This window comes from Ovis aries, chromosome 1, assembly GCF_016772045.2.
Source record: "Ovis aries strain OAR_USU_Benz2616 breed Rambouillet chromosome 1, ARS-UI_Ramb_v3.0, whole genome shotgun sequence".
NCBI classification, from domain to species: domain Eukaryota; kingdom Metazoa; phylum Chordata; class Mammalia; order Artiodactyla; family Bovidae; genus Ovis; species Ovis aries.
The window spans coordinates 186828560-186854103 of NC_056054.1; the positions used below are offsets into that span (position 1 = coordinate 186828560).

The 25544-nt window shown below is 36.2% G+C and overlaps 1 protein-coding gene across 8 annotated transcripts in view; it reads right to left on the reverse strand.

Moving 5' to 3' along the window:
- Positions 1 to 25544, reverse strand: part of POLQ (DNA polymerase theta) — a 102833-nt gene that overhangs the window by 28754 nt on the left and 48535 nt on the right. For 5 of the 8 annotated variants that reach the window (XR_006056162.2, XM_042231980.2, XM_015092468.4 and 2 more), the window contains 7 exons: positions 18887 to 21987; positions 16341 to 16484; positions 13589 to 13785; positions 10154 to 10394; positions 3326 to 3519; positions 1498 to 1635; positions 5 to 179 (listed from right to left, as the gene is read on the reverse strand). Coding sequence is in view for 5 of the 8 variants with exons in the window: in XM_042231980.2 (XP_042087914.1) it covers positions 5 to 179; positions 1498 to 1635; positions 3326 to 3519; positions 10154 to 10394; positions 13589 to 13785; positions 16341 to 16484; positions 18887 to 21987 (4190 nt within the window). In the remaining 3 variants the exon portion in view is untranslated. Of the gene's footprint in view, positions 1 to 4; positions 180 to 1497; positions 1636 to 3325; positions 3520 to 10153; positions 10395 to 13588; positions 13786 to 16340; positions 16485 to 18886; positions 21988 to 25544 lie in introns of those variants that run through there. The other 3 variants (XM_042231994.2, XR_006056171.2, XR_006056170.2) reach the window with 3 other exon arrangements.

A 25544-nucleotide genomic window follows, 5' to 3' on the forward strand; every position in this document is an offset into this window, starting at 1 on the left:
TTACCTGTAGCAGTGTGTGACTGTGATACAGGATAGATTCTTTCCATTCCAAGAAAAGGATTCAGACGTTTTTCCCGCTGCAGGGGAAAGACCACTTTGGTAATAGCATTAGTGATTCTTCTCCACTCTAAGATCAAGCCTGGTAAAGGATGTAATGCCCTTAATTTATTTAAAACATCCTGCCAAAAAAATTATAATAAAGTAAGATCAGACCCTTGTCCAAATTCCATAGCACACTAGAATCTCTTTTAAGCAAAAATTACAGTCTCAAAATTAAATTTGGTAACTCCTGTATCTAACTCAATTATTATAAAATTACTTTTTTTTAGAAATCACTATAATGATAAATCCACAATAACTATAGATTATTAAATGTAAATATGTTAATGTTGAGTAAAATCAATTTAGATCTTTGCAAAGTAGCTGCTTCCCACCCCCTTCCCAAGTGTTTACCTCATCTCTTTTCTTTACATTTTCCTTCTCCATTGCTCATGTGATTATAAGTTTCCCAGTTGCTTTTTTTATCCTTTTTGCCATAATACTTTCATGGATTTTGTATCAAGGAAATCTATTTTTAAAACTTTGAATTTTCTATGCTACAGAATTTCAATGAACCATCAAGGATAAAAACTTGTGAGATAAAAGGGTAATGTAATCAAATAAGTTTTGCTACAGAATGAGGCTGTGGAAACTTCCCCAGGGGAGGCAAGTCATAGTTAATAATATTACAGTCAAAATTCTACAGAATGTGACTTCTGTAGCAGTTCAGTAGTTAAGACTCCACACTTCCAATGCAGGGGTCACAGGTTCAATCCCTGGTTTCTAGGGAACTAAGACCCCATGAGATATGCAAGGTTGAGGGAGGAAACTATATAGGGTGGCAACTTGGACTGGTCTCTCCACGTGGCTGTACTTTCAATCCTTGTTTTCCATTGATAATTCATTCAGTAAAAGTGTAAAATTAAGCCTTTTCTCTCTTTTGCCCCATGCATACAGTTTCCATGAGTTGTGATTCACTTTTACTTTGAAATTAACAGATTAGATTCTCAAAATAAATTCATGGAAAACTTATTATTTTGCTCTGAAATTAAAGAAACAAAATTTCTATTAACTTTATTTTTTAAATTCTTCCATACCTTTGTTCATGTTCATTTGACTATAAAAACTATATTCTGCAGTCTGAGAGTAGGGCATGTCCGTCTAAGAGTAGTGTATATCAGTAATTAAATAATGTCTATATAGGTCTGAATTTACAAACTTTCATATACTCTTTTAAGGATAGGAAGGACATACTGTTAAGTCATATTATAATCCAGATTTTCCATGCTGGAATGTCTCCACAGTGTTTGTGGGCAGCTAAACCAGAAATCGATTTGTTTCTGTCTAGATAAATTCAAATGGTGGACTATGTTGGACTTTGATTGCATCAGCATTCTTTCAAGGCACCAAATGCTAACAGTAGTTCAGATTCTGCCCTATGACTGCCCCAAAGAGCACCTTACTAGTGCTGAACTGTTTTGCCAGCCTCAGCTTCCGTCCATTGTCATTTCCTCTTCTGGTAGAACCCAAAGTTTTCTTGATGCCTTGGTTTTTACCCTCTCCATTTGGTGGCAACTTTAGTTCCAAAAATAAAACCTGCAAGAAATTTATGCCCCTTTAGTCAAGAATCAAATCACAAGTATTATATTCAGAAAACATTTTTTAAAGTATTCAAGAAAAGACACTCTATAGTTCAACATGAGTTGAAAGAAGTTTGGACAATTTGGAATTAACACATTTAATAAGTAATGGCAATAAAAATCTTAGGTAGACTGTCCATACCCTAATTTAGTCAGTATCAGGTTAATTCTAACACCAGGCTCTTAACAGTCAAGAACACAAGAACATATATTTTGTGCTGAACAACTAACAAATAGACTATCAGCAATGAGACTTCAGTTGCTCCGAGGATTCAAGCTCACCCAAATACTTCTTGACATGGTAAGCAATGTGGCTGCTTGTTAAGCCCCATAGATGATAGACATGGGAGCCTTTGTGGCTATTGTGTGATCAAAAAAATCAGATAATACTGAAGTAGGAAGGGATCCAAAAAGCCATCTAATTCCACCACCACAAAGCTACATCCTGAGAAACGCTAAACAAAAAGCCAGGAGAGGGTCCAATGCAGCAATAACAAAAGCTAGAAAGTGGCCAGTAAGCACCCACTAAAGAAAGAAGGCTTATAAGGAACAGAGATCTAGGCTCTAGGGCAGAGGAAGTTCCTACAACATGGATGCCTAAAACTCACTAGTTCATACTAGAGGGGTTCCAACTGAGGCAATTCACAACACTATTGACTCTCTCAACTCATTCATTTATATACTTTCATTAAGATATGTTAGATAGCAACCCAATGGACACAAATTTGAGCAAACTCTAGGAGATAATGGAAGACAAAGAAGCCTGGTGTGCTGCAGTTCATGAAGTCACAGAGTCAGACATGACTTAGCAACTGAACAAGATTAGCTAGTTTCTCATTTTTAAAAAAACACGTAACTCTGTGGCTTAAAGGGGGAGTCATTTTATGCCCTTTATATAGTTAATGAATATTTACTTTTAGACAGGTATTGTTCTAAGTAGTTTACACTTATTTTTTGTTTCTCACAACTCCATGAGGTATTTCTACTATGAAGTATTTTACTGAGATGTAAAGGGTTGATAAAGTGGCCCAAAGTCAAGGAGTTAAGGAATAGATAGAAGAGTCTCTAAAATATTTACCAACATGCTATAAAAGTGAATCACACCTAGAAAACAACAAAACTTCAAAGCTATTAAGTATAAGCACCCATCTATCAGTAACTATTGTAAAACAATTCAACCATCCTTTGCGGAGTATGGGGAAAGAACATAATACAAACTATTGGGGGAGAAAAGGGCAAACTATGTAAAAATTTACATAAGGCGATAAAAATATTATAGTTCTAATTTTGCAGTGAGGCAGCTGTAAGAGTTCATGAAATGACTAACTTCATGGAGAAACATCTACGCCATTATACAACTACTATTACAGATCTCATCTGCACAACAAATATTTACTGAGTGCTTCTGTACCAGGCAAATCTCCTCATGAAACACACATTCTAGGATACTTCTTCACTACCTACCTATTCATAAAATAAAAACATACAAAGGAGATATTGGACATCTCCAAAGTATTCTGGTTAACCAATCGTTTTATTTTACTGATCTTTGGTGTTTAGGTAAACACATTTATGAAATATATACACACAAACCATTTTTTTGCTCTGAAAATGACTTTCTAAATTCTCTATTCCCATTATACAACCTCAGCAATGTCATCTGAACTGGTGAAGGAAAAACTATGGCCAGCTAGTTGATAGGCCTGCATCTCAATTGCATCCAGTTTGGCTTGCATTATGTGTTTCTGACTGTCACATTCTGCAGTACTAAAGCCGATTCCATTTAGTTCTAGCAAGGCTAGGCAGTACTGGGAGGGCATTTCCACTTTACAGAAAACATCTGGAAGGAAAAAAAAGAAAGCAAAAAACATTAATTCACCAGCTAAGTGACTAGTTCAGCATCATTACCTATACACATAGCATTTTTCTGGGAAAATCAAAGATGCTACTAAGCTATCCTTCAAGATCCAGTCTCCTGAGCCACATTCTCAAACCATTAGTGAAAGGTATTAAAGTACTTTCCATTTTTCCACTTAAGCTTTGGACTACTATCTGTGTCTATTCAGAGAGTAAACCAGGCAACCTTATGAACAGTCTGAATTGTAAGTGACTTCATTTCTCCCAAGATGATATTTCTGTTTCTACTCTTAGTAAAAAACAAGGAAGCCAATTTTATTTGCTAAGCTGACTATAAAAGGTTAATTCCTCAGAATAATTTCCAATACTCCTGGTCCCATGGTATGCAGATTTGCACAAAGCTAAATATAAAGGTTTTTTATTTCCCAGTGTTCTAAGAACAAAGGATAAGATTCCCGAAGTAAGAAATCAGAGTATTTTTCCATCTGCTGACATTTCTCAACAGAATAGTCATTCTAAGTCAGTTTCCCTAGTATGTTCATTAGCACATTAGTCTCAAAAATACTCTTAAGAAAGGTTGGGATTGAGAGACACTGTATACTATGAATTTCAGCATTTATATACTACTGTTAGATGTTCATGACGCCTGTTAATGTACCAAAGGCTCTGAGTAGAACTGAACAAAAGACAACTATTTTAATATTTGTTTTAATCAAAAAACTGAAATCATTCAACTATAAAGCACTTTATCTGTTTAATATTTATTAACATTGTAAAAAGTGAGTGTTCATAGAACACTCTATGGGAAATGCTATCCTAAATTTATTAAGAAAAAAATCCGCAGCAAAGATTTCTACTTCCAGTGTTATGGGTCACTAGGACTCTGTGTAACCCTGGCCCGTCTTCCCCAGTTCCACATACACACATTCTTTAAGGCACTCCTGGTCTCAATCAGTAGGAGAAATCCCAAATGATACCTGTAACTACCACCAAAAGCAAACAAACAAGTGAGAGCTACTAGCCTCTGATGGTCAGGAGAAGATATGGGCAGTCAGAGCCTGGCTTCACAGGCTTGGAGTCAGAGCAGAAATTCACAGGATATGCAACTAGAGAAACATGGAACTAGGGTCAGAAAAAGAAGAGTCAAGAGTGATAGGAAGCCAGCCTGGATTCACAGACAGTAGGAAGAAATAGGGCTGCAATGTGAATGAAGTCTTACTCCAAAAAGGTTGAGGGGATAACATATCTTTGGAGTAGCAAGAGAAGGAGAAGATGATTCTCAGGCTCCTGTTCTGAACCAAAATTCCCAAGAAAAGCTAATGCAGGCCTTGAATGCATTGTAGTTTAGTAACAAGCTGAAGCCAGAGCAAACTCTTTCCAGAGGAAGGCATACCCCACCTAGCAAACCCTGAAGCGCTCTGATTCCTAAGACTTGCAGCTATAGAATCATTAGACTCAGAACAGAGCAGAGCTATGAATAAATTATATACAAAATCAGAGGTTTGAAAAAACAACAAAATTCTGTAAAGCAATTATACTTCAATTAAAAATTAAATAAAATTTTAAAAACTATATACAAAATAAAAACAAAATGAATACAAACAAACAGCAGGAAAGTGTGATATGTCAATAATCACAATGAACAGAAACACATCAATAATTATAAATTGCCAAATTTGTGGAAAAAACTGATAGTTTGAAAACGAAATAAGCTATACTTTGTTTGTAAGACACATCTAAAGCATAAGGATCTAGAAGATTTAAAAGGACAGAAAAAAGATGTATGAGGCAAGCAACTAATCAAGAGAAAGTTAATGCTGCCATAGTCATTCCAAAAAACCAGATGATTAAGAATAAAAATCCTATTAGTGGTAGAGCTAGTCAAACATAATGACAGATTTAATGTACCAGGAAAATACACCAATTTAAACCTGTATGCTGCTGCTGCTCAGAGAAGGCAATGGCACCCCACTCCAGTACTCTTGCCTGGAAAATCCCATGGATGGAGGAGCCTGGTAGGCTGCAGTCCATGGGGTCGCTAAGAGTCGGACAAAACTGAGCAACTTCACTTTCACTTTTCACTTGCACGCATTGGAGAGGAAATGGCAACCCACTCCAGTGTTCTTGCCTGGAGAATCCCTGGGATTGCACCTAATAAGGTAGTCTCAAATGTGTTATAAAATTAACATTCCCTAAACTATAGGGAAAATTAGATATAGATGATTTAAACAACACTGAATTAACAGACATTTATAAAAGTCTGCATCCAGTATTAGTATACCTATATTCTTATGTGCACACTGAACATTTACACAATAATTCAGGTTTTAGGTTACAAAGCAATTCTTAAAGAACTTCAAAGAATGGGTATCATACAAACATATTATCTACAACACAATAGAGATCAAATATAATAATAAAAGTATAAAATAAGTTCTCAACTATTTGAGAATTTAAAATAATCTTATAATTTATCCATCTAAAAAGTCACACCAGAAAATTTTAAATATTTAGGATAAAACAATGAAAACATTACATGTCAAAACTTGTAAGATATAATGAAAGTAGAACTTGAAGGAAATTACAGCCTTAAATACTTAGATTAGAAAAAGAAAAATATGATTTGAAAAGTAATGAGCATAGTATCAAACTTAAGAATTTAGAAAAAGGACTGCAAATAAAGTCAGGGGAACTAGAAGAAAAGAGATTATATAAAAGTTCACAGAAATCAATGAAACAGAAAACAATAACAACAGGAAAGATCAAAGGTAAAAACTGGCTTTTTGAAAACACTGAAAAATTGGATAAACCTCTAGTGCAATTAAACAGTAATATTATGAAAGAAAAAGACATAACAAACCAGAGACACAAAAAGAAAAAAATCACCAATACCTTTAGATAAATTCTTTTAAAAATATATAGGCTACTAAAACATAATCAAAAGATATAACTGAATAATCTAACCTAGATAGCATATTAAAAAGCAGAGACATTACTTTGCCAACAAAGGTCCATCTAGTCAAGGCTATGGCTTTTCCAGTGGTCATGTATGGATGTGAGAGTTGGACTGTGAAGAAAGCTGAGCACCAAAGAATTGATGCTTTTGAACTGTGGTGCTGGAGAAGACTCTTGAGAGTCCCTTGGACTGCAAGGAGATCCAACCAGTCTATTCTAAAGGAGATCAGTCCTGGGTGTTCTTTGGAAGGACTGATGCTGAAGCTGAAACTCTAATACTCTGGCCACCTCATGTGAAGAGTTGACTCATTGGAAAAGACTCTGATGCTGGGAGGGATTGGGGGCAGGAGGAGAAGGGGACAACAGAGGACGAGATGGCTGGATGGCATCACCGACTCGATGGACATGAGTTTGAGTGAACTCCGGGAGTTGGTGATGGACAGAGAGGCCTAGCGTGCTGTGATTCATGGGGTCGCAAAGAGTCAGACACGACTAAGCGACTGAACGGAACTGAACAGTTATTAAAGAAGTCAAAGTAGTAGTTAAAAATACTTCCACAACGTTTATAGGCAAATTCTATCAAACTTTCAAAGAATACATCATGCCTATGACACATAAACACCTCCAGAATAAAAAGAAGCTATATTCATCAACTCATTCCATGAAACTGGAATAACTCTCTTACCAAAACCAAAGCACAAGAAAGAAAAATTACAATCATTTTACAACCAATGAATTTGCAAAGTAGAGACAATGTAATCAGAAAGATTTCTTTCACATTGCTGTTGAAAGGACAAATTTTGTACAACTATTCTGAAAAACAGCTCACCATAATCTTGAAAAGTTGAATATTCCCATTTCCAAAATGGAGCAATTCTACAGCCAAAAGAAATTCTTACCCAATGTAGCAGGAGACATGTAAATTTACAAGAATATTTATATAGAACTATTTGGTATAGCAGAACAGAAAAAAAATAAAAGAAAACAAAGCTAGAGACAATCTAAGCATTCATCAATAGGAAAATGGATAAATATATTTTAGTGTGCATGCGTGTGCACACATGCACACACACAGTGATACATTACACAGCAGTGAAAATAAGTAAACTATAGATACTTGCAATAATATGCATGAATCTTCCTAACATGATGCTGAGCAAGTAAAACAAGACATAGTGTGACAGATGTTTTATAAAGTTAAAAAACAAGCAAAACCAAATAATATAGTGTGGACTTTTACATATTAAGAAAATAAGGGAATGATAAACATAAAACTTGCAATGTATAAGGAAAGAGGAGCACCCAGGTAGACAAACGTCTAAGTTGTTAATATGAGTTAGCAGTTATTCATTATATTATTAAAATAAAAGTGAATAAAAAGAGGACCTATATGGACCAATGATGAAGAGTTAATGAAAAATAAGATTATGACTGATATAACTCTGTGCAGCTGAGGTCTGTTGAAAAACAGAGAAATCAACTCACTCCATACCTAAAAACATCATCTCATCTATGTTCAAACTACTTTAAAACGAGCCAATTGATCAATGTGAAGAGAACAGGATACTTTGTTCCGGGGTCAAATTAAGCAAAGACATATTCTGTTATTAAGATTTATTCATACTTAAACAAAAATCAGCTCTCTACTGGGAGAAAGTCAGCTAGAATACACCTCCCCAACAGGCAAGATGATGAGAAGAGAAAAAGATGAAGATTCTGGAGGCCTACTAAAACTAACAAGTGTATCGTGAAATAATCATTTCCAAATAAAATGTGATGGTTGTCCACATTCTCTCCCAAAACTTTCCTTATTTCAATGTACTTCAATTCTATGTATTCTTTGAATAAGAAATATTTAACACTGTACAAGAAGGCATTTAACACCTCCAGGTCACCCACTTCTGAAAATTTGTGGGGAAAAAAAGCTTTGAAAGCACATAGAAGACATACTGTGAAAGCTAAAAATTATAAATCTAGGTCTCTTACACTTTTCTAAAAAGGAATGTTAGTCTTTTTTTTTTTTTACAGGTGAAAAATTATCTTTTAAGTAATGGAACAGTCCCCTCCCGATTAGACTGAAAAACTTACAAATCTGGTAATGGGCAATAAATGTCTAAAAAACTACAGACTAATTCATATCACCATCATCAAATGTCAGTGTCTAGAAATTATACCGACTACCTGGGATGCCTATCCTAGAGGCAGACTAGTCAGCCTAAGGGAATTCGCTATGTTCATTCACCATTATTGTTCATGAATGCGGAAGTAGTACTGAGGAAGGTGTGCGGTGTACTCCCAACTTCTTTCTCTGCCTACACTGGCTTAGAAAGACTGAGTTTGAAATACTCCAATGCCTGTTGAAGAGCTGCTAATTAACATCACTTAATCAAGTCTCCTGTAAGCAAATAAGCCAGTCTGTCCTTTTGTATTATTTTATCCCAGTAATATCAGGGAGAACTTTATAACCAGCACAGAGGGTTTGTGCTAGAAGTAATAATAATCATCAACTAATACAATCCTGAACATTCACTGGAAGGACTGAGGCTGAAGCTGAAGCTCCAAACTTTGATGCCTGATGTAAAGAATCAACTCATTGGAAAAGATCCTGATGCTGGGAAAGATTGAGGGCAGGAGGAGAAGGGGATGACAGAGGACAAGATGGTTGATAGCATCACCGACTCAGTAAATCTGAGCAAACTCCAGGAAATGGTGAAGGACAGAGAAGCCTGGTGCACAGGAGTCCTCAGGGTCGCAAAGAGTCGGACACGACTTAGCAACTGAAGAACAGCAGCAACAAGTGCCTAATGTGTGACAAGCACTAAGCTCCCTGTCTCATTTAACACTTTCAAAATAAGAACCAGACTTAGTTAAAGTAGCTTGCCCAAGGTCCCTCATACATAAATAATACAGATTCAAGCCCTACTCTTCATGAATTCATCAATTAATTAATTAATCAGCCAATCCATGGTTTATATCTCCTCACAATGAAGCCAACTTTGCTTTACTTCATCATTTTCACCATAAGTATATATTATGCTCTCTGAAGTCAAGGTAGACAATCTGGGCCAGCTGCCTGCACAATAATTTCACACTATTTCTCACAAGGGGAAAAAAAAATTCACATGAATATGCTTTGCTGAAAAAACAAATAACTGTTAAAGAATTCTACAGAGAAAAGAGTTCATTGTTTTAAATCCATAAAAGATACATTCTAAGTGTATTTCTAAAACCATTTGATAACAATCAAATATAAAATTAGGAATAAATGAATAAAATGCTCTAACTTACTTCATTATAGTAGAGCCAGAGGTCAGCAGACTACGGCCAATCTGGGGCCAGATGTCTATTTTTGTAAATAAAGATTTATTGGAACACTCATTTTCATACTGTCTATAGCTCCTTTCATGCTATGATGGCAGAGTTGAATACTCATGACTGAGACCATCTAGCCTACAAAACCAAAACTAGTCACTATCTGGCCTTTTACAGCAAAATTATTTATGTTGACTCCTGCACTAGACAATCAAAAGAAAGGGTTTGCATGAAAAGTATAACTTATGTTTTAAAAAAAGTTTAATTTATCCACCTGTAACAGAGTGGCTAAATACAGAACTATCCCTAGTCTTACAACATCATAAAAATGCCAGGAACTGTTTTTTTACCTTGAAGGTTTTCCTTCTTCAACAAAGAATTAAGTTGATTCATAGAGTTGAAGATGAGAATGGACTCTACAGATGCTCTGTATCGTCCAGAATGCTCAGTGCTGACATTCAGCCCTAGGCTTTGAATTCCTTGGCCAGTCTCTATTTCTTCCAAGAGTGGAAGCTCATGAGGAAGAAAACGGGAAACTATGCTGTGAAGAGTCGGCTCCTTGGAATCTGGATCTAGTAACCAGCATGCCACCTGAATGGGATAACAATCAGAATATTTTCTTGATTTTCTAAAGACATTTCTGTATCCTTAAATTAAAAGGAGAAAAAAGAAAGCTCATTTTCAATCTCATTCATTTTTACTTAATACACAATACTTTTTCAGTATTTCCCAGGAGAGAAGGAAAGGACAACTGCACCAGGATAAGGAAAGGATAATTGGTACAAAAAATAACCTTTTTTTTTTAACCAATAAGAGCAGTGACCATCAAAGAATAAAAAGTTATATTTTCCATTACTGCAATGTGCCTGCTGATTTACTTCAGAAGTCAGCTTGAAAATCAAATGCCTTTGAGATAACAAAAATCATATTTCTGAAAATGCAGTTGGGTTTCTTTTCCATTGAGGCTGACTTTGGCTTACTTACTATTATAATAAATTTGGGCCAATATAGCTTTAGGTTTATTTAATTTTCAACATGGGAAAAAGTGAGACATAAACATTTAACCATTACAAGTTCACACACAGTATTTTAGAACGCATAAGACTTTCTCTTAAAGATGAGGACTTCTCACCATGACCATCCAACCTGTGATTTGACTGCTGTTCTTAGTTAGCTTCCCTGTGAGACTAGAAGACCTGCATTTTCTAATACTAGATTCAAGCAGTTTGAAATTGGATTTAGGATAAGGAATCTAAACCTTGTTCATAATTTCAAGCATTACTAAATGACTCAGTTACTTCTTTTATACGCTAAGAATTCAGTTTTACAGGGGGGCACAATCTTGTATATTATAATAAGAAATATAAATTGGGTCTTCCCAACAGAGATAAGGCAAGGCTTCCTAGATGGCTCAGCAGGTAAAGAATATGCCTGCGATGCCGCAGATGCGGGTTCGATTCCAGGGTCAGGAAGGCCCCTCGGAGAAGGAAATGGCAACCCACTCCAGAATTCTTGCCTGAAAAATCCCATGGACAGAGGAACCTGGTGGACTATAGTCCAAAGGATCACAAAGAGTTGGACACACTGAGCTCTCGCAAAAGAGATACAGGTTATCTTTAGTTGTGCTAATATAGTGTCTTGGAGTACCCCTAAGTCACCTAAGAACATAGGTTAGTTGCCAGGGGTAATCAATCCTGTGACAAGAGGCCTGAAACTTTCAGTTCCACCTCCCCAAACTCCTGGTTTGAGGAAGAGGCTAAAGAGTAACTGATCACCAATGGCCAATGATTTGATCAATTGTGCCTATATAATGAAGCCTCCACAGGAACCCAAAAGGAAGGGTTCGAAGAGCTTCTGGGTTGGTAATCACATGAAGACGGGGAGAGTGGCAAGCCTAGAAAGGACAGAAGCCCCATACCTCTTCTTACAAACCTTGCCCTATACATCTCTTCATCTGCCTGTTGATCTGTGTCCTTTAATATTCTTTGTAATAAGCCAGTAATCTAGTGAGTAAACTGGTTTCCTAAGTTCTGTTAGCTCCTCTAACAAATTAACCAAGCTCAAGGAGGGGGTTATGGGAATCTAATTTATTTACAGCTGGTTGACCAGAAGCACAGTTAATAAGGTGGGCTTGCAACTAGTGCCAGAAGTTGGGGGCTTGCGGGACTGAGCCCTTAGCCTATGGGATTTGATGCTATTTCCAAGTAGAAAGTAACAGAATTGAGCTGAACTGTTGGACATCCAGCTGGTACCCAGAGAACGGTTAGTGGTACAGCAACAGGCCCCCACCATTAGAAACTAGTGATCAGAATCCTTTTAGAGGTACTAAATAAGACAGTCTGATATAAAAATTGGTAAATGTTTCTTATAAAAGTGAAATTTGATAAATTAATAGTTTCTCTTACATCAAAAATGCTATGATTAGTAAAACCAAGTATGGAATATTTCAAATGGTTTAAACCAAAGTTGCTATATAAATCTGGGAAGCTACTGTAGCTTTAAGAAGCTCATATTACCCATATTCTCATTTTGGACTCTGAAACATCAAAATTAAATGATAACCTTTTATATCCAGTAAAAAGTCAGTTTAGAAACTATATGAAATGTATCACATAAACAAGGGCTGGCTTGAAATATAGGAAGAGACAGTGTCATCAGTTTACCTCATAATGCCTTGAAAGTGAAGTCAAAGTCTCTCAGTTGTGTCCAACTCTTTGTGACCCCGTGGACTATACAGTCCATGGAATTCTCTAGGTCAGAATAGTGGAGTGGGTAACCATTCCCTTCTCCAGGGGATCTTCCCAACCCAGGGATCAAAGCCAGGTCTCCTGCACTGCAGGCAGATTCTTCACCAGTGGAGCCACCAAGGAAGCCCAAGAATACTGGAGAGGGGAGCCTATCCCTTCTCCAGTGGATCTTCCCGACCCAGGAATCAAACTGGGGTCTCCTGCACTGCAGGTGGATTCTTTACCAGCTGAGCTACCGGGGAAGCCCCAATGCCCTCAAAAATCTCCGCCAAAAAGCTAAAGAAGCTAAAAAATTATCTTATTATCATTAATTGTGTTGGTAACAACCAATTAATATCATATCTCAATTCAATTAATATTCTACACACCTCATGTATTCTAGTCTTAAAAAGGGGAAAAAAATGATATCCCTTTCAGGGCTATGATCCAATAGATAAATGTCTTCTGAAAGTGCATTATATGTTTATGTATAATCATATAAGTGTATATCACAATAACATAAGTTACTCTTTCCTTAATAATTCAGTCATCTTTATAAACAGTGTATCAGTTTGCTATTATATGGAAAAGTTCTTACGGGTTAATAAGGCCATTTATCCCTATGCTAAATGGCCTCTAACTACTATCCTTTGTGATCTTGTATATCTATATATGCTTTTACTATTTTCTGCCTCTATCTTCATGGATATTTGAAATATCCTACTATCATATATCTAAATCTGACAGTTCTTTCATTTCTAACTTACTATGAGACAGAAAATGGAACATATGACCAAAATGAAAACTTTTTAAGTCTCTGAAAAAGGTATGAACTTTAGTGCTTAGAATTTATAACATCTCTGTTTTTATCTACATAGAGGCATCTGGTGTTAATAATCTGTTCTGGATGAATGAGATTACTGGACAAAGGAGTGACTACCCTAAACTACTTAAGCTGCAGTGTTGAAGCTAAATATATACCAAGTCATTTAAGAAGTAACCCAAAACATTAAAATATTTTTTGAAGTATATAAAAAGTATTGAAATAAGACAAGAAACCTTAGGATCTTCATAACTTTGTTCCAGGGAGATGCCACAAGACAGAAGAAGAATTTTATAACTCTGGATGAAGTCATAGATGATAACAGAACGTTCTTTATCAGACTCCTTTTGAAAGCAAGACTGAAGGTGCCACAATCTATCCTTCACAGTCAGGCTTGGATCCAGAGAAGGTGGGATCAAACTGGCACTAATTTCTTTAAAAAAAGGAAAAAAAAATTTTAAGGCAAAAAGTACACACATTCATCTGAAGAAGCAATCTTTAGTGCTAAGACTGAAAAAGACTCAAAAGCCTCAGAGTTTAGTTCAGCATGACCTTATTATCCAGGTCATGTTGGCTATACAGATGCAGTGTTTTGTAATCTAAAAATTAAGGTTTGGGCGAGGTGATCTATAATGCTCTAATTCAGTTCAGTTCAGTTCAGTCGCTAAGTCATGTCCAACTCCTTGCGACTCCATGAACTGCAGCATGCCAAGGCCTCCCTACCCCTCACCAACTCCCAGAGCCTACACAAACTCATGTCCATTGAGTTGGTGATGCCATCCAACCATCTCATACTCTGTCGTCCCCTTCTCATCCTGCCCTCAATCTTTCCCAGCATCAGGGTCTTTTCAAATGACTCAGCTCTTTACATCAGGTGGCCAAAGTACTGGAGTTTCAGCTTCAACATCAGTCCTTCCAATGAACACCCAGGACTGATCTCCTTTAGGATGGACTGGTTGGATCTCCTTGCAGTCCAAGGGACTCTCAAGAGTCTTCTCCAACACTACAGTTCAAATCCATCAATTCTTCAGTGCTCAGCTTTCCTTATAGTCCAACTCTCACATCCATACATGACCACTGGAAAAACCATAGCTTTGACCAGATGGACATTTGTTGGCAAAGTAATGTCTCTGCTTTTGAATATGCTATCTAGGTTGGTCATAATTTTCCTTCCATGAAATAAGCGTCTTAATTTCATGGCTGCAATCACCATCTGCAGTGATTTTGGAGCCCCAAAAAATAAAGTCTGATGACACTGTTTCCACTGTTTCCCATCTATTGCCATGAAATGACGGGACTGGATGAAATGATCTTAGGTTTCTGAATGTTGAGCTTTAAGCCAACTTTTTCACTCTCCTCTTTCACTTTCATCAAGAGGCTTTTTAGTTCCTCTTCACTTTCTGCCATAAGGGTGGTGTCATCTGCGTATCTGAGGTTATCGATATTTCTCCCAGCAATCTTGATTCCAGCTTGTGCTTCTTGCAGCCCAGCGTTTCTCACGATGTACTCTGCATATAAGTTTAATAAGCAGGGTGACAATATACAGCCTTGCATGAATGCATGCTAGGTCGCTTCAGTCGTGTCCAACTCTATGCAACCCTATGGACAGCAGCCCACCAGGCTCCTCTGTCCACAGGATTCTCTAGACAAGAATACTGGAGTGGGTTGCCATTTCCTTCTCCATATACAGCCTTGATATACTCCTTTTCCTATTTGGAACCAGTCTGTTGTTCCAAATTCTCTCTCAGAATTTTCCACTGTTTATTGTGATCCACACAGTCAAAGACTTTGGCATAATCAATAAAGCAGAAATAGATGATTTTCTGGAACTCTCTTGCTTTTTCCATGATCCAGTGGATGTTGGCAATTTGATCTCTGGAACCTCTGCCTTTTCTAAAACCAGCTTGAACATCTGGAAGTTCATGGTTCACATACTGCTGAAGCCTCGCTTGGAGAATTTTGAGCATTACTTTACTAGTGTGTGAAATGAGTGCAATTGTGTAATAGTTTGAGCATTCTTTGGCATTTCCTTTCTTTGGGATTGGAATGAAAACTGACCTTTTCCAGTCCCATGGCCACTGCTGAGTTTTCCAAATTTGATGGCATATTGAGTGCAGCACTTTCACAGCGTCATCTTTTAGGATTTGAAATACCTCAACAGGAATGAGCTCTCATTAGGTGGGAGAAAATTCTAAACATTAAGATTCTAAAAATAAATCTACATTTTTCAGAATGTGAAATTAAAGACAAAAAAGTTATTTGAAAGTAAATTTTTTAAAAAGGAACTCATTTTACAGGGAAGTTTAATATGAATTATAAAACTACATCTAAAATAAAAGAAGTTCAAGTAACTACTCACCGTACGATGTTTAGCTACAAAACTGAAAATATTTCATGCTTACTCGGGAATAGACATTACACAGCATCTTTTAAAATGTTTCCTTATTAATTCTGCTCCTAAAACCTAATAATCAACTAGGTATGCAACCACCATAATCAGCTCACCAATTATTTCTAGATCATATCCTTTTAACTCTATGACTTTTCCAAAGGCTTTGTGATTCAATACTGTAGATGTCTAGCTCATCATTGCCTCTAAAGGAGTTCCAGATATACCAAATAGGAGGAAAAAAGCTTGTAAAGAAACTGCTTTGATTTGTCTGATTTGTCTTCAGAAACAAATTTTCTAGGTAGCCAGCAAGTCCTTAAGGCTCCACTAACCCCAGAAAGAAAACACAGTATTAATAGCTCCAGACAAGCAGAAGGGAGAAAGGGGGACTGGGGAATGCTTCTTAAAACATTACTACAGACAATATGTGAAATAATGTAAACAATAGCCAGGATTTTTAAAAAATGAAAAGGGTTTTCTTAATACTAAAAATAAAGTCTAGGTAAGTATCAGGAGACTATTCTCAACAAAAAAGTCACTACCCTCATAGAGGTTCCATCAAAATTATGTAATAACTTAGCCAAATAGTGATTACTTACCGGAATGCTTTTGTTCCTTCTGCAGTGAAAAATAGTAAGCATCTTTTCCACCCCAGCATACTGCAAGCCCAACCACCAAGATGTCATCACAATCTTTAACAGGAAATCCATCATCTCTAATAGAGGCTTCTTGAGGGAAACTAACTATGTAAATCCAAAGTGAAATAGTTAAAAATCTCTAAAAGTCATTAAATTGAACATTAAATATGATAATAAAAACCATTTGATAAGCAACTTTTTCAGATCCCCTACAATATGCATTAAATGGATAGTCATTTTTAGATGTTTATAAGATCTTTTTAGGCATCCCATCAATTAAGAGAATTGTCACTATGAAAAATCTACCAAAGATTTCTTACAAAAGATCTATAATAATGACTAAGTTTAAAATTAGCTTCAAGTTTTTCAAAACCTGCATTTTGGATTTTTATAACTCAAAAATAAAGACCATTTGCACACCACAAAAATGTTACAGCAAACTCAGCAACTTTTAACACTTAGAAAAACCAAGAGTCTTAGTTCTTGGTTAAAAATTAGGTATGATTTTGTATATGCAGTCAACATTTTTCCTAAAATAATACATCTTCAATTCCAAAGACGTTAGTCAAAAACATTAGGTCAACAATTAATCTATCTTATTTACAATTATATCCCCAATACCTGGAAAATAATTGGCATATATTTGTTAAATTTAACTGGAATGTTTTTAATCTTTCTAACTGCTAGCACAGGAAATGTACTCAATTTTGTTTGTTGGATGAAAAATAGAAAGGGCTAGTTGACACTGAAAGTACATAAAACTTGTCATTAACACATATTCTTCCTGAATTGAGTAGCAAACAAATACTTGGAACTTTATGAACAAATTCATTCATAAATACAGAGATTTAAGAAATTTCATCAAATCTTTGATTTCCACAACATGTTTTCAAGCTGACTACAGCTATCCCCCATAATACTGAATCATTACTGTCATGAACTAAGACAGGAATACATGGTATTATTTGACTAAAAGTTTCAAGTATCTGAAAACCTGGAAGAGTCCTGTGAGGCTTTGCGGTCAACACTGCAGTAGAGAATTCATGACTATCAGTGGAGTTATAAATTCTACTTGAGATAAGTCTTGGAAAACATAGCTAATACGCTAATACACACTGTGAAAATATAGTGCCTATTTGTTATGTACTTCTGTTATGACATAAGTGAATAAGGATATTACAATTTAAGAGAAAATAATTCATGAGCAATGATAATTAATACAAACCATCATGTCTGCCATTTGCAACAACATGAATGGACCTGAGTAAAATAAGTCAGACAGAAAGACAAATACTGTATATTATCATTTATATGTGGAACCCAAAGAATTAAAAAATGAATATAACTAAAGATAAACAGACTCACAGATAAAGAGAATAAATCAGTGGTTGAGGAAAAGGAGGTGTGAGGGGCAAGATAGCAATACAAGACTAATTAGTACAAACTACAATGTATAAGTCAGCCATAAGAATATATTGTACAGAAAAGGGAAATAGAACCATTAGTTTACAATTACATTAAATGGAGTATAATCTATAAAAAACTGAATCACTATATACCCAATCACTGTATACCCAAAATTAATTCAATATTATAAATCAGTTATATTTTAATTAATTAAAACCATATCATTATGGTGCCATAAAAAAGCTGAATCATATTCAAAATATACATCTTAAATTTTAGAAACATATTCAAATATATTATATATATATGATTATGACATATATGTGTATATATATATGATTTCTTAAGAGAAATGTGTTTAATGGTAAAGCTCAGCACACTTTACACTAACACTAGGCATGACCAGGAGCTAAAGCAGCAGATATATATGAGAAACTTCCACAGAGCCTCACAAAATAAAGAGATGAGCAAGACAACCAAACAGAAAAGCCCTGTGGCCTCAGCCAGGGCAAAGCCTAGAATGGCATAGAAGAGCTGTATTTGAGAGACAGGTTCCTGGCATAACCAAGCATTAAGCTGTCAAACACTGTTCTAATTCTTGCCTCTGAACCAGACACACCAGCTGTGGTATCTCCAGTAGCAATAAGCTTGGCTGCTGGGTCAGTGACTTGGGCGACAATGCTGGTATGGAACTCCTATGGGGAGCTGCTATAGCAAGGCTGTTCAGATGGGCTCTCTGGCCTACTTGGAAGGAGGCAGACAAAAGGATTGATAGAAACCAGGCACAACAGATCAGAGCCAGAGGAACAGTGTCCTAGTGGTCTGCACTTTTTCAGTCTACCAGCTTTGAGCTCTTGGCCTCACTGCTCAGCTCTCCTACCCATGTGTCCAGATGTCCCCATCTCTTATACTAGAGGGTTATTATTATTAACAGAGTCGCTCTGAACAATAAGGCTGTTCTACATGTAAACCTACACAGGAGAAATTTATTAAACTTTGAACAAATTTATTACATTTAATATCCAATTCTGCAAAGTCTCAGTCACACTATTTTACATACAAATGTAAAAGTTTTTTTTTTGTTTTTTTTTTTATCTTACCTTGCTTAAACATACCACCAATAGTAGCACTTTTAGAAGATGTCAAATTACGGATCTTTTCACAAGCTAGTGAGATGGAGAATCGAGTTTTGCTTTGCCATTCCTTCATGAATGTTTGAAAGAGAGTCTGGTCACTTGCTACATCAATTATGGCCAAACTTTCAGGACTGCATGAGGCTAGAGTTAACTGTGATCCATTCTGCAGTAACTGCGGCGAAAAACTTGTGTCTCTAATAGAACTGTTATCTTTAAAACCATTTCTACTCTCTGGATGTAAATCATGGTTTTTATTATTGGAAGGTGAGCCAAATGAAGAACTCTCACCAAGTTTAAAACCATTACTAATTTTCTTAAGTTTCACAGATGTTCCAAGAATATCTGGAAATGCCAACTTAGAATCAGAAGGAATAGGCGTAGGAGGAATGAGTCCATTATCTTGAACTATACAGTTTTCTTTACAAGGCAAGAGGGAGGTTTCACCATGAATGACATCATTCTGTAGTGCCTCAATATTGCCTCTTATTACAATTTTAGGGGAAAATGGAATTCCTTGTACTTGATTTGGCTCCGTATTTGAAATCACTTCTTGTCTGTCATTTACCTCTGCATTTTCTCCATTCAAACCAGGCAAGTCTGTAGCAGTTAATTTTGGCTTTTCGTTTTCTAGAGGACTAGACACTTGGTCTAAAATCCTTTGCAGTCCTGGACTTAAATCAAATGATGCTCCTGACCACAGAAATGAATTATCTTGCCTTGTGCCACTTAACTTGGATTTTTGAGACCTTTTATCTTTATCTCCTCCAATTACTTCTCTCTGCGAATAATCATTACCTACAGTCACTGGATCACTTAGTTTCAGTATTTTTAGAGATTCTGCAGTATTATGTTTCTCTTGGACAGGAACTATGTCTACATTGTCCAAAGCTGCAACCATCTGGACAGAATCGATTTCTGAAAATATAATAGACTCATCACTGAAACAAGACAATGGCTGCTGATTATCTTGATTGTCATTCATATCTGGTTTTTTAATTATGCCCTCTGGTTGCAGACACAGAGAATCATTGAAATGGACTGATGTTATTTCAGAAAGAAGGTGTTCTTTTTCTTGTCCATCATGTTGTTGTTCTTTTACAAGGTAGTCTTCACTGAAACTGTCAAACAGTAAACTACCACTCAAATTCAAACTTGTTTCAGGAACTGGCAGACACTCTACTTCTCTATCAGCAGGAGTTCTCTTTTGAGGAACCACAGGTATAACTGGCTTCATAGCTTCTTGTGTTTGATAACCTTGAAGAAAACTATTTAATTGGGAGTCAGTAACAGAAAGTTCACTGCCTTTAAAACATGGGCCATTTTCCCCTACTAGTATTGGAGAATAAAAAACTGGCCTTTCTGGAGTCAGGGTATCAACTTCATGTGAATTAGTGCTTTGCTTCACAACATCTACAGTCTTATGTTTCAAATGATTTGTCATTTCTAATGAATGCTGTTCACCTGGAAAAGCAACATGAGTCTCTTTCTGAAAGGAGCTCATTGAGCTCTGTTTGTCTAGGTTCTTCTGAATCATCCCTGTTGCCAGGCTGGTATCCTTGGGTCCTTCTTGGTTGGCATTTTCAGTTGCTATCTGCTGAATTATTTTCTCTGACTGAGTATCCAGGTAGAAACTATCTTCAAGATCACAGAGATCTAAAACTAAGTCAGAAACATGATTATTTTTAGTTTTGTCTGCTGCATAAGCATCTGTTTTTCCTTGTACTCTAGGAGTATTTAGAATATTCTCAGGCTGGCCTCCTAATTTACCAAGTGCTCCACTTCGTAGATGTACTTCACTGGGTATCTCAGTGCTGCTTATGATATCTCCTGGTACCTTAAGATTACTTGATTTATTTTCCTCAGCATTAAACTTTATACTTTCACACTTCATAATAACATTTGAGTCTCTATTGATATAACTGCTGTCTGTCTCAAAAGGTATTTGTTTTGCTACTGCTGTATTCAGTTTGGTGTGAGTGTTTGTCTTTTTATTAAACTGCTTTTCCAGGCACTGGTTAATGGGATGGGTGTCATGTTGTTTCACATAAACATTCTGGATTTTTGAGTCATTTTGTATCACCACTTTATTTTTTTTTTCTGATTCAACAGCTAATTCTCTTCCATTTTCACTGACCACACTAGTGGCTTGAATTACATGTTTACTTTGAGATCCTGTGATAAAGTGTTCCCCAAGAACATCATTAGGTATTTTACTGTTCTTTGAACAACTTTGTTCTGTTTGTGATGCAAATGGTATTATGTTATATCTTCTCTCAGCACAGAAAGATACGTTTTTAGCAAATGGCTCTGGACTTCTAAATTCCATACTCGTCTCATCTAAAGTAAAAGAGTCTTCACAATGAATAGAAGTAGACATAGTCCGTTCTTGCAAATTGATTCTACGCATCTTTGTGTCTTTCACAGGGCTACTGTGTCTGGATCGTTTTCGATGCTTACCACGTTTCCAAGATTGAGAGACTGTACTCACCTTTTCTGAACTAAAACTTAAAGCTTCTCTTTTTGTTTTCCCTGATGAGAGAGTCCGAACAACTTTCAAAGTGCTTACTTTCCCCTCATTCAGGGAAGTTCCTAGCTTTCCTTTTTTAATACTCAAAGAAGCCTGTTTTTTTGCTCTGGAAATGGAATGATGACACTCTTGATGCCCATCCTGAAATTTATAATAAAAGGAATCTGTATGCTCTCTATTTTTATCTAAATCTTGCATGGTATCTGGTAAGTGATTAACAGAATCACTAAATATTGTATCACTTTTTTTCTTTGATGTTAATCTTTTATAAGAACTCTTAGTTTGAGGTATAAATTTGTGTTCTTTCACTTCTGACTCACTGCTGGTCAATGAGTGTGTATCAGAATTTAGAAAGGAATGTAGATTCCATTGCACTCCCATTTCAACTAAGTCCTGCTGCAGAATCATTCTGGCTTCTTCTACTATAAGGGTTGCTGCTTCCCTTTCACTTAAACCTCTTCTGCCAGTCACCCAAATAGTTCGCATATTTCGACGTTCTTCAACTGCTTCCTCTTCCTCATCCACTGCCTTTCGAGTACTATACAAGAGACAGGAAATGAAATTAATTAATGCATTGACTTATTCATTAATACAAGTATTTACTAAGCATCAATCTGAGCTTTTCTAGGAACTGAATAAATAGCACAGATCAAGAGGAAAGTGTATCGACTTTCAAAGAGCTTATAATCTAAAAATAAAAAACAATAAAACATTAAAACACATATTGTGTTAACTGTTGATAGATAACAGTTGTGTAAAAAAAAAAAAGTGAAGCACAGTAAGATATGAGTGGCTCTGCAATTTTTAAATAGCATCATCAGGGAAGGCCTCACTAAGACAGAATCCTTAAATGGAAAACTGGAGTTTATCGACAGAATGTGAAACAGAGCTCAGAGTAACTAAAAGAGATACAAAATGAAGCAAGATAATTCAGAACTGAGAGATACAGAGGAGAACCAAAAATTTTTCATATAAATTCTGCCCAAATATCTAGCTGACCTCGAAACTATGCAAGTGTGTGCAGACTCCAAGCAGCCAGGTAAAAGTCTATAGAACTGAACAGAAATTTGAGCTATTGCCTAGAGAAGTTTGAGTTCAGCCAAGCTAACTGACTGATAAAATATCAGTGCTCTTCATAGTAAAATAATAGATTCTATACCCTGAATAGTCAAACATATATGTAACCGAAATATCACAAAGAGAAAATGAACAGGATGAGGGAAATTTAATTTTCCATAAAAACTATGGAAGCCAAGAAACTTCTATTTCTAGTGAAGAAAGGAGAACAGGGACCAATTTAGCATCTCATCCACAATTAAAAAATTGAGGCTAGGCCATAAAAGACACTTGCACCTTCCATTTTGCTCTCTCTTGGGTCAATCACTCTGAGGGAAGCCAACCATCAGGGCATAAGGGTGTCACGAAGCTCTATGGAGAAGCTCATGCGTAGAACTGAACACCAAATTGCCAGCATGTGTCTGAGTTATCTTAAAAGCAGATCTAAGTCAATCCTTCAGATGACTACAACCCTATGAGAAACTCAAACCAGAGCTACGAGGAAAGTTGATCCCAAATTCATGACTTGCAGAAACTCTGAGATAATACATAACACTAGTTGCTTTTAAGACACTAACTTAAGTACTTTGTTCCAAAGAAATAGTTAAAACACCTAGTAAAACTAACAAAGATATGGAAAATAAACCTAAAGGTCTACATATCTGGAAGGGCAAAAGAATCATACTCCCATCAGAAATCTCAAAAACAGCATACAAAGCAAAGAGATAGCATTTTCAAAAAACCCAATTAAAGAAAGTATAGGCCATCCAACCAAGATGTGCTTCAAATATTAAGGTTATGGAAAAACAATTTTAGACATATAAGAACTTGGAGAATTCTATATTATATAAGCCCTCCTCATGAAATCTAAATCTACTAGAGAATAAGTTTCATCTGTTCAAAGAGAGGGAGGAACACCTCAGCAGTACAATGGTAAAAATCTGAGTAACTAAAAAAGTAGATTATATTAATCTTCCATTCCTACCCCTATAAGGAAACAAAGGTGGAAAACTAATGTACAAAATTTATATATTGAGATAGGTAGAAATAATGCACTTTGAAAATGGAAGGAAAAGGTAGAGGGTAAAAGAAAGCTAAAGTAAGTTCAATGTCAGTGACTGTTAAGGCAATAGCTAGGAATTATGGAATACAATTAAAATCTTAACAAACCAGATAATAAAAGGTACCAATAAAACAAAAATATAAACTTTTCTAAATTTAAAAATAAAGTACCAAAGAGTACCCTTAAAGAAATATAACAAACATTACACAATACATAATTATAAAATAATTTCAGAGAATTTACACCAGACATATTATTTGTATCAATCAATGTGAGCAGAATTAATCTTTTTATCTATTTAAAAGATCTTCAAATGATCATTTGATATTTTTAATTATTAAAAAATTAAAATGAGGAATTACATTATAAATTTTCAAGCACACACACACAAAAACAGATTTTCAATTTGTATCAGAAAGCAAAACAATACTACAACTTAATGTGGTACACAAAAAGCACATCTAAAACAAAGCAATTCAAGAAGGCTAAAAATAAAGGGATGGGAAAAGGAATTTCCAGGCTAAGGGAAACAAGAAGAAAGCAGTGAGGGGCACTCCAAGAAGGGTATAATTTAAGGCTCAAAACCAAAAGCACAATAAAGATAACTATCTATCAGTCATATTTACTATGAATATTTACACTCTAAATAACAAGCATCAGCAAACACTGTAAGAGACACAAGAAGACAAAGAGAGAACTACACTAACAACTGGTAGACTTTAATAAATAATTCAAAGACACATGAAGTACTGGCATTGGGGAATGAATAAGACATAATTAACATAATAAGGTTCAGTTCAGTCGCTCAGTCATGTCTGACTCTTTGCAACCCCATGAATCACAGCACGCCAGGCTTCCCTGTCCATCACCAACTTCCACAGTTCACTCAGACTCACGTCCATCGAGTCGGTGATGCCATCCAGCCATCTCATCCTTGGTCGTCCTCTTCTCCTCCTGCCCCCAATCCCTCCTAGCATCAGAGTCTTTTCCAATGAGTCAACTCTTCGCATGAGGTGGCCAAAGTATTGGAGTTTCAGCTTTAGCATCATTCCTTCCAAAGAAATCCCAGGGCTGATCTTCAGAATCGACTGGTTGGATCTCCTTGCAGTCCAAGGGACTCTCAAGAGTCTTCTCCAACACCACAGTTCAAAAGCATCAATTCTTTGGTGCTCAGCTTTCTTCACAGTCCAACTCTCACATCCATACATGACCACTGGGAAAACCATAGCCTTGGCTAGACGGACCTTTGTTGGCAAAGTAATGTCTCCGCCTTTGAATATACTATCTAGATTGGTCATAACTTTCCTTCCAAGGAGTAAGCATCTTTTAATTTCATGGCTGCAATCACCATCTGCAGTGATTTTGGAGCCCCAAAAATAAAGTCTGACACTGTTTCCACTGTTTCCCCATCTATTTCCCATGAAGTGATGGGACCAGATGCCATGATCTTCGTTTTCTGAATGTTGAAGCTTTAAGCCAACTTGTTCACTCTTCTCTTTCACTTTTTTTTTTTTCTCTTTCACTTTCATCAAGAGGCTGTTTTAGTTCCTCTTCACTTTCTGCCATAAGGGTGGTATCATCTGCATATCTGAGGTTATTGATATTTCTCCCAGCAATCTTGATTCCAGCTTGTGCTTCTTGCAGCACAGCGTTTCTCATGATGTACTCTGCATATAAGTTAAATAAGCAGGGTGATAATATACAGCCTTGATGTACTCCTTTTCCTATTTGGAACCAGTCTGTTGTTCCATGTCCAGTTCTAACTGTTGCTTTCTGACCTGCATAGAGGTTTCTCAAGAGGCAGGTCAGGTGGTCTGGTATTCCCATCTCTTTCAGAATTTTCCACAGTTTATTGTGATCCACACAGTCAAAGACTTTGGCATAGTCAATAAAGCAGAAATAGATGTTTTTCTGGAACTCTCTACCTTTTCCCATGATCCAGGGGATGCTGGCAATTTGACCTCTGGTTCCTCTGC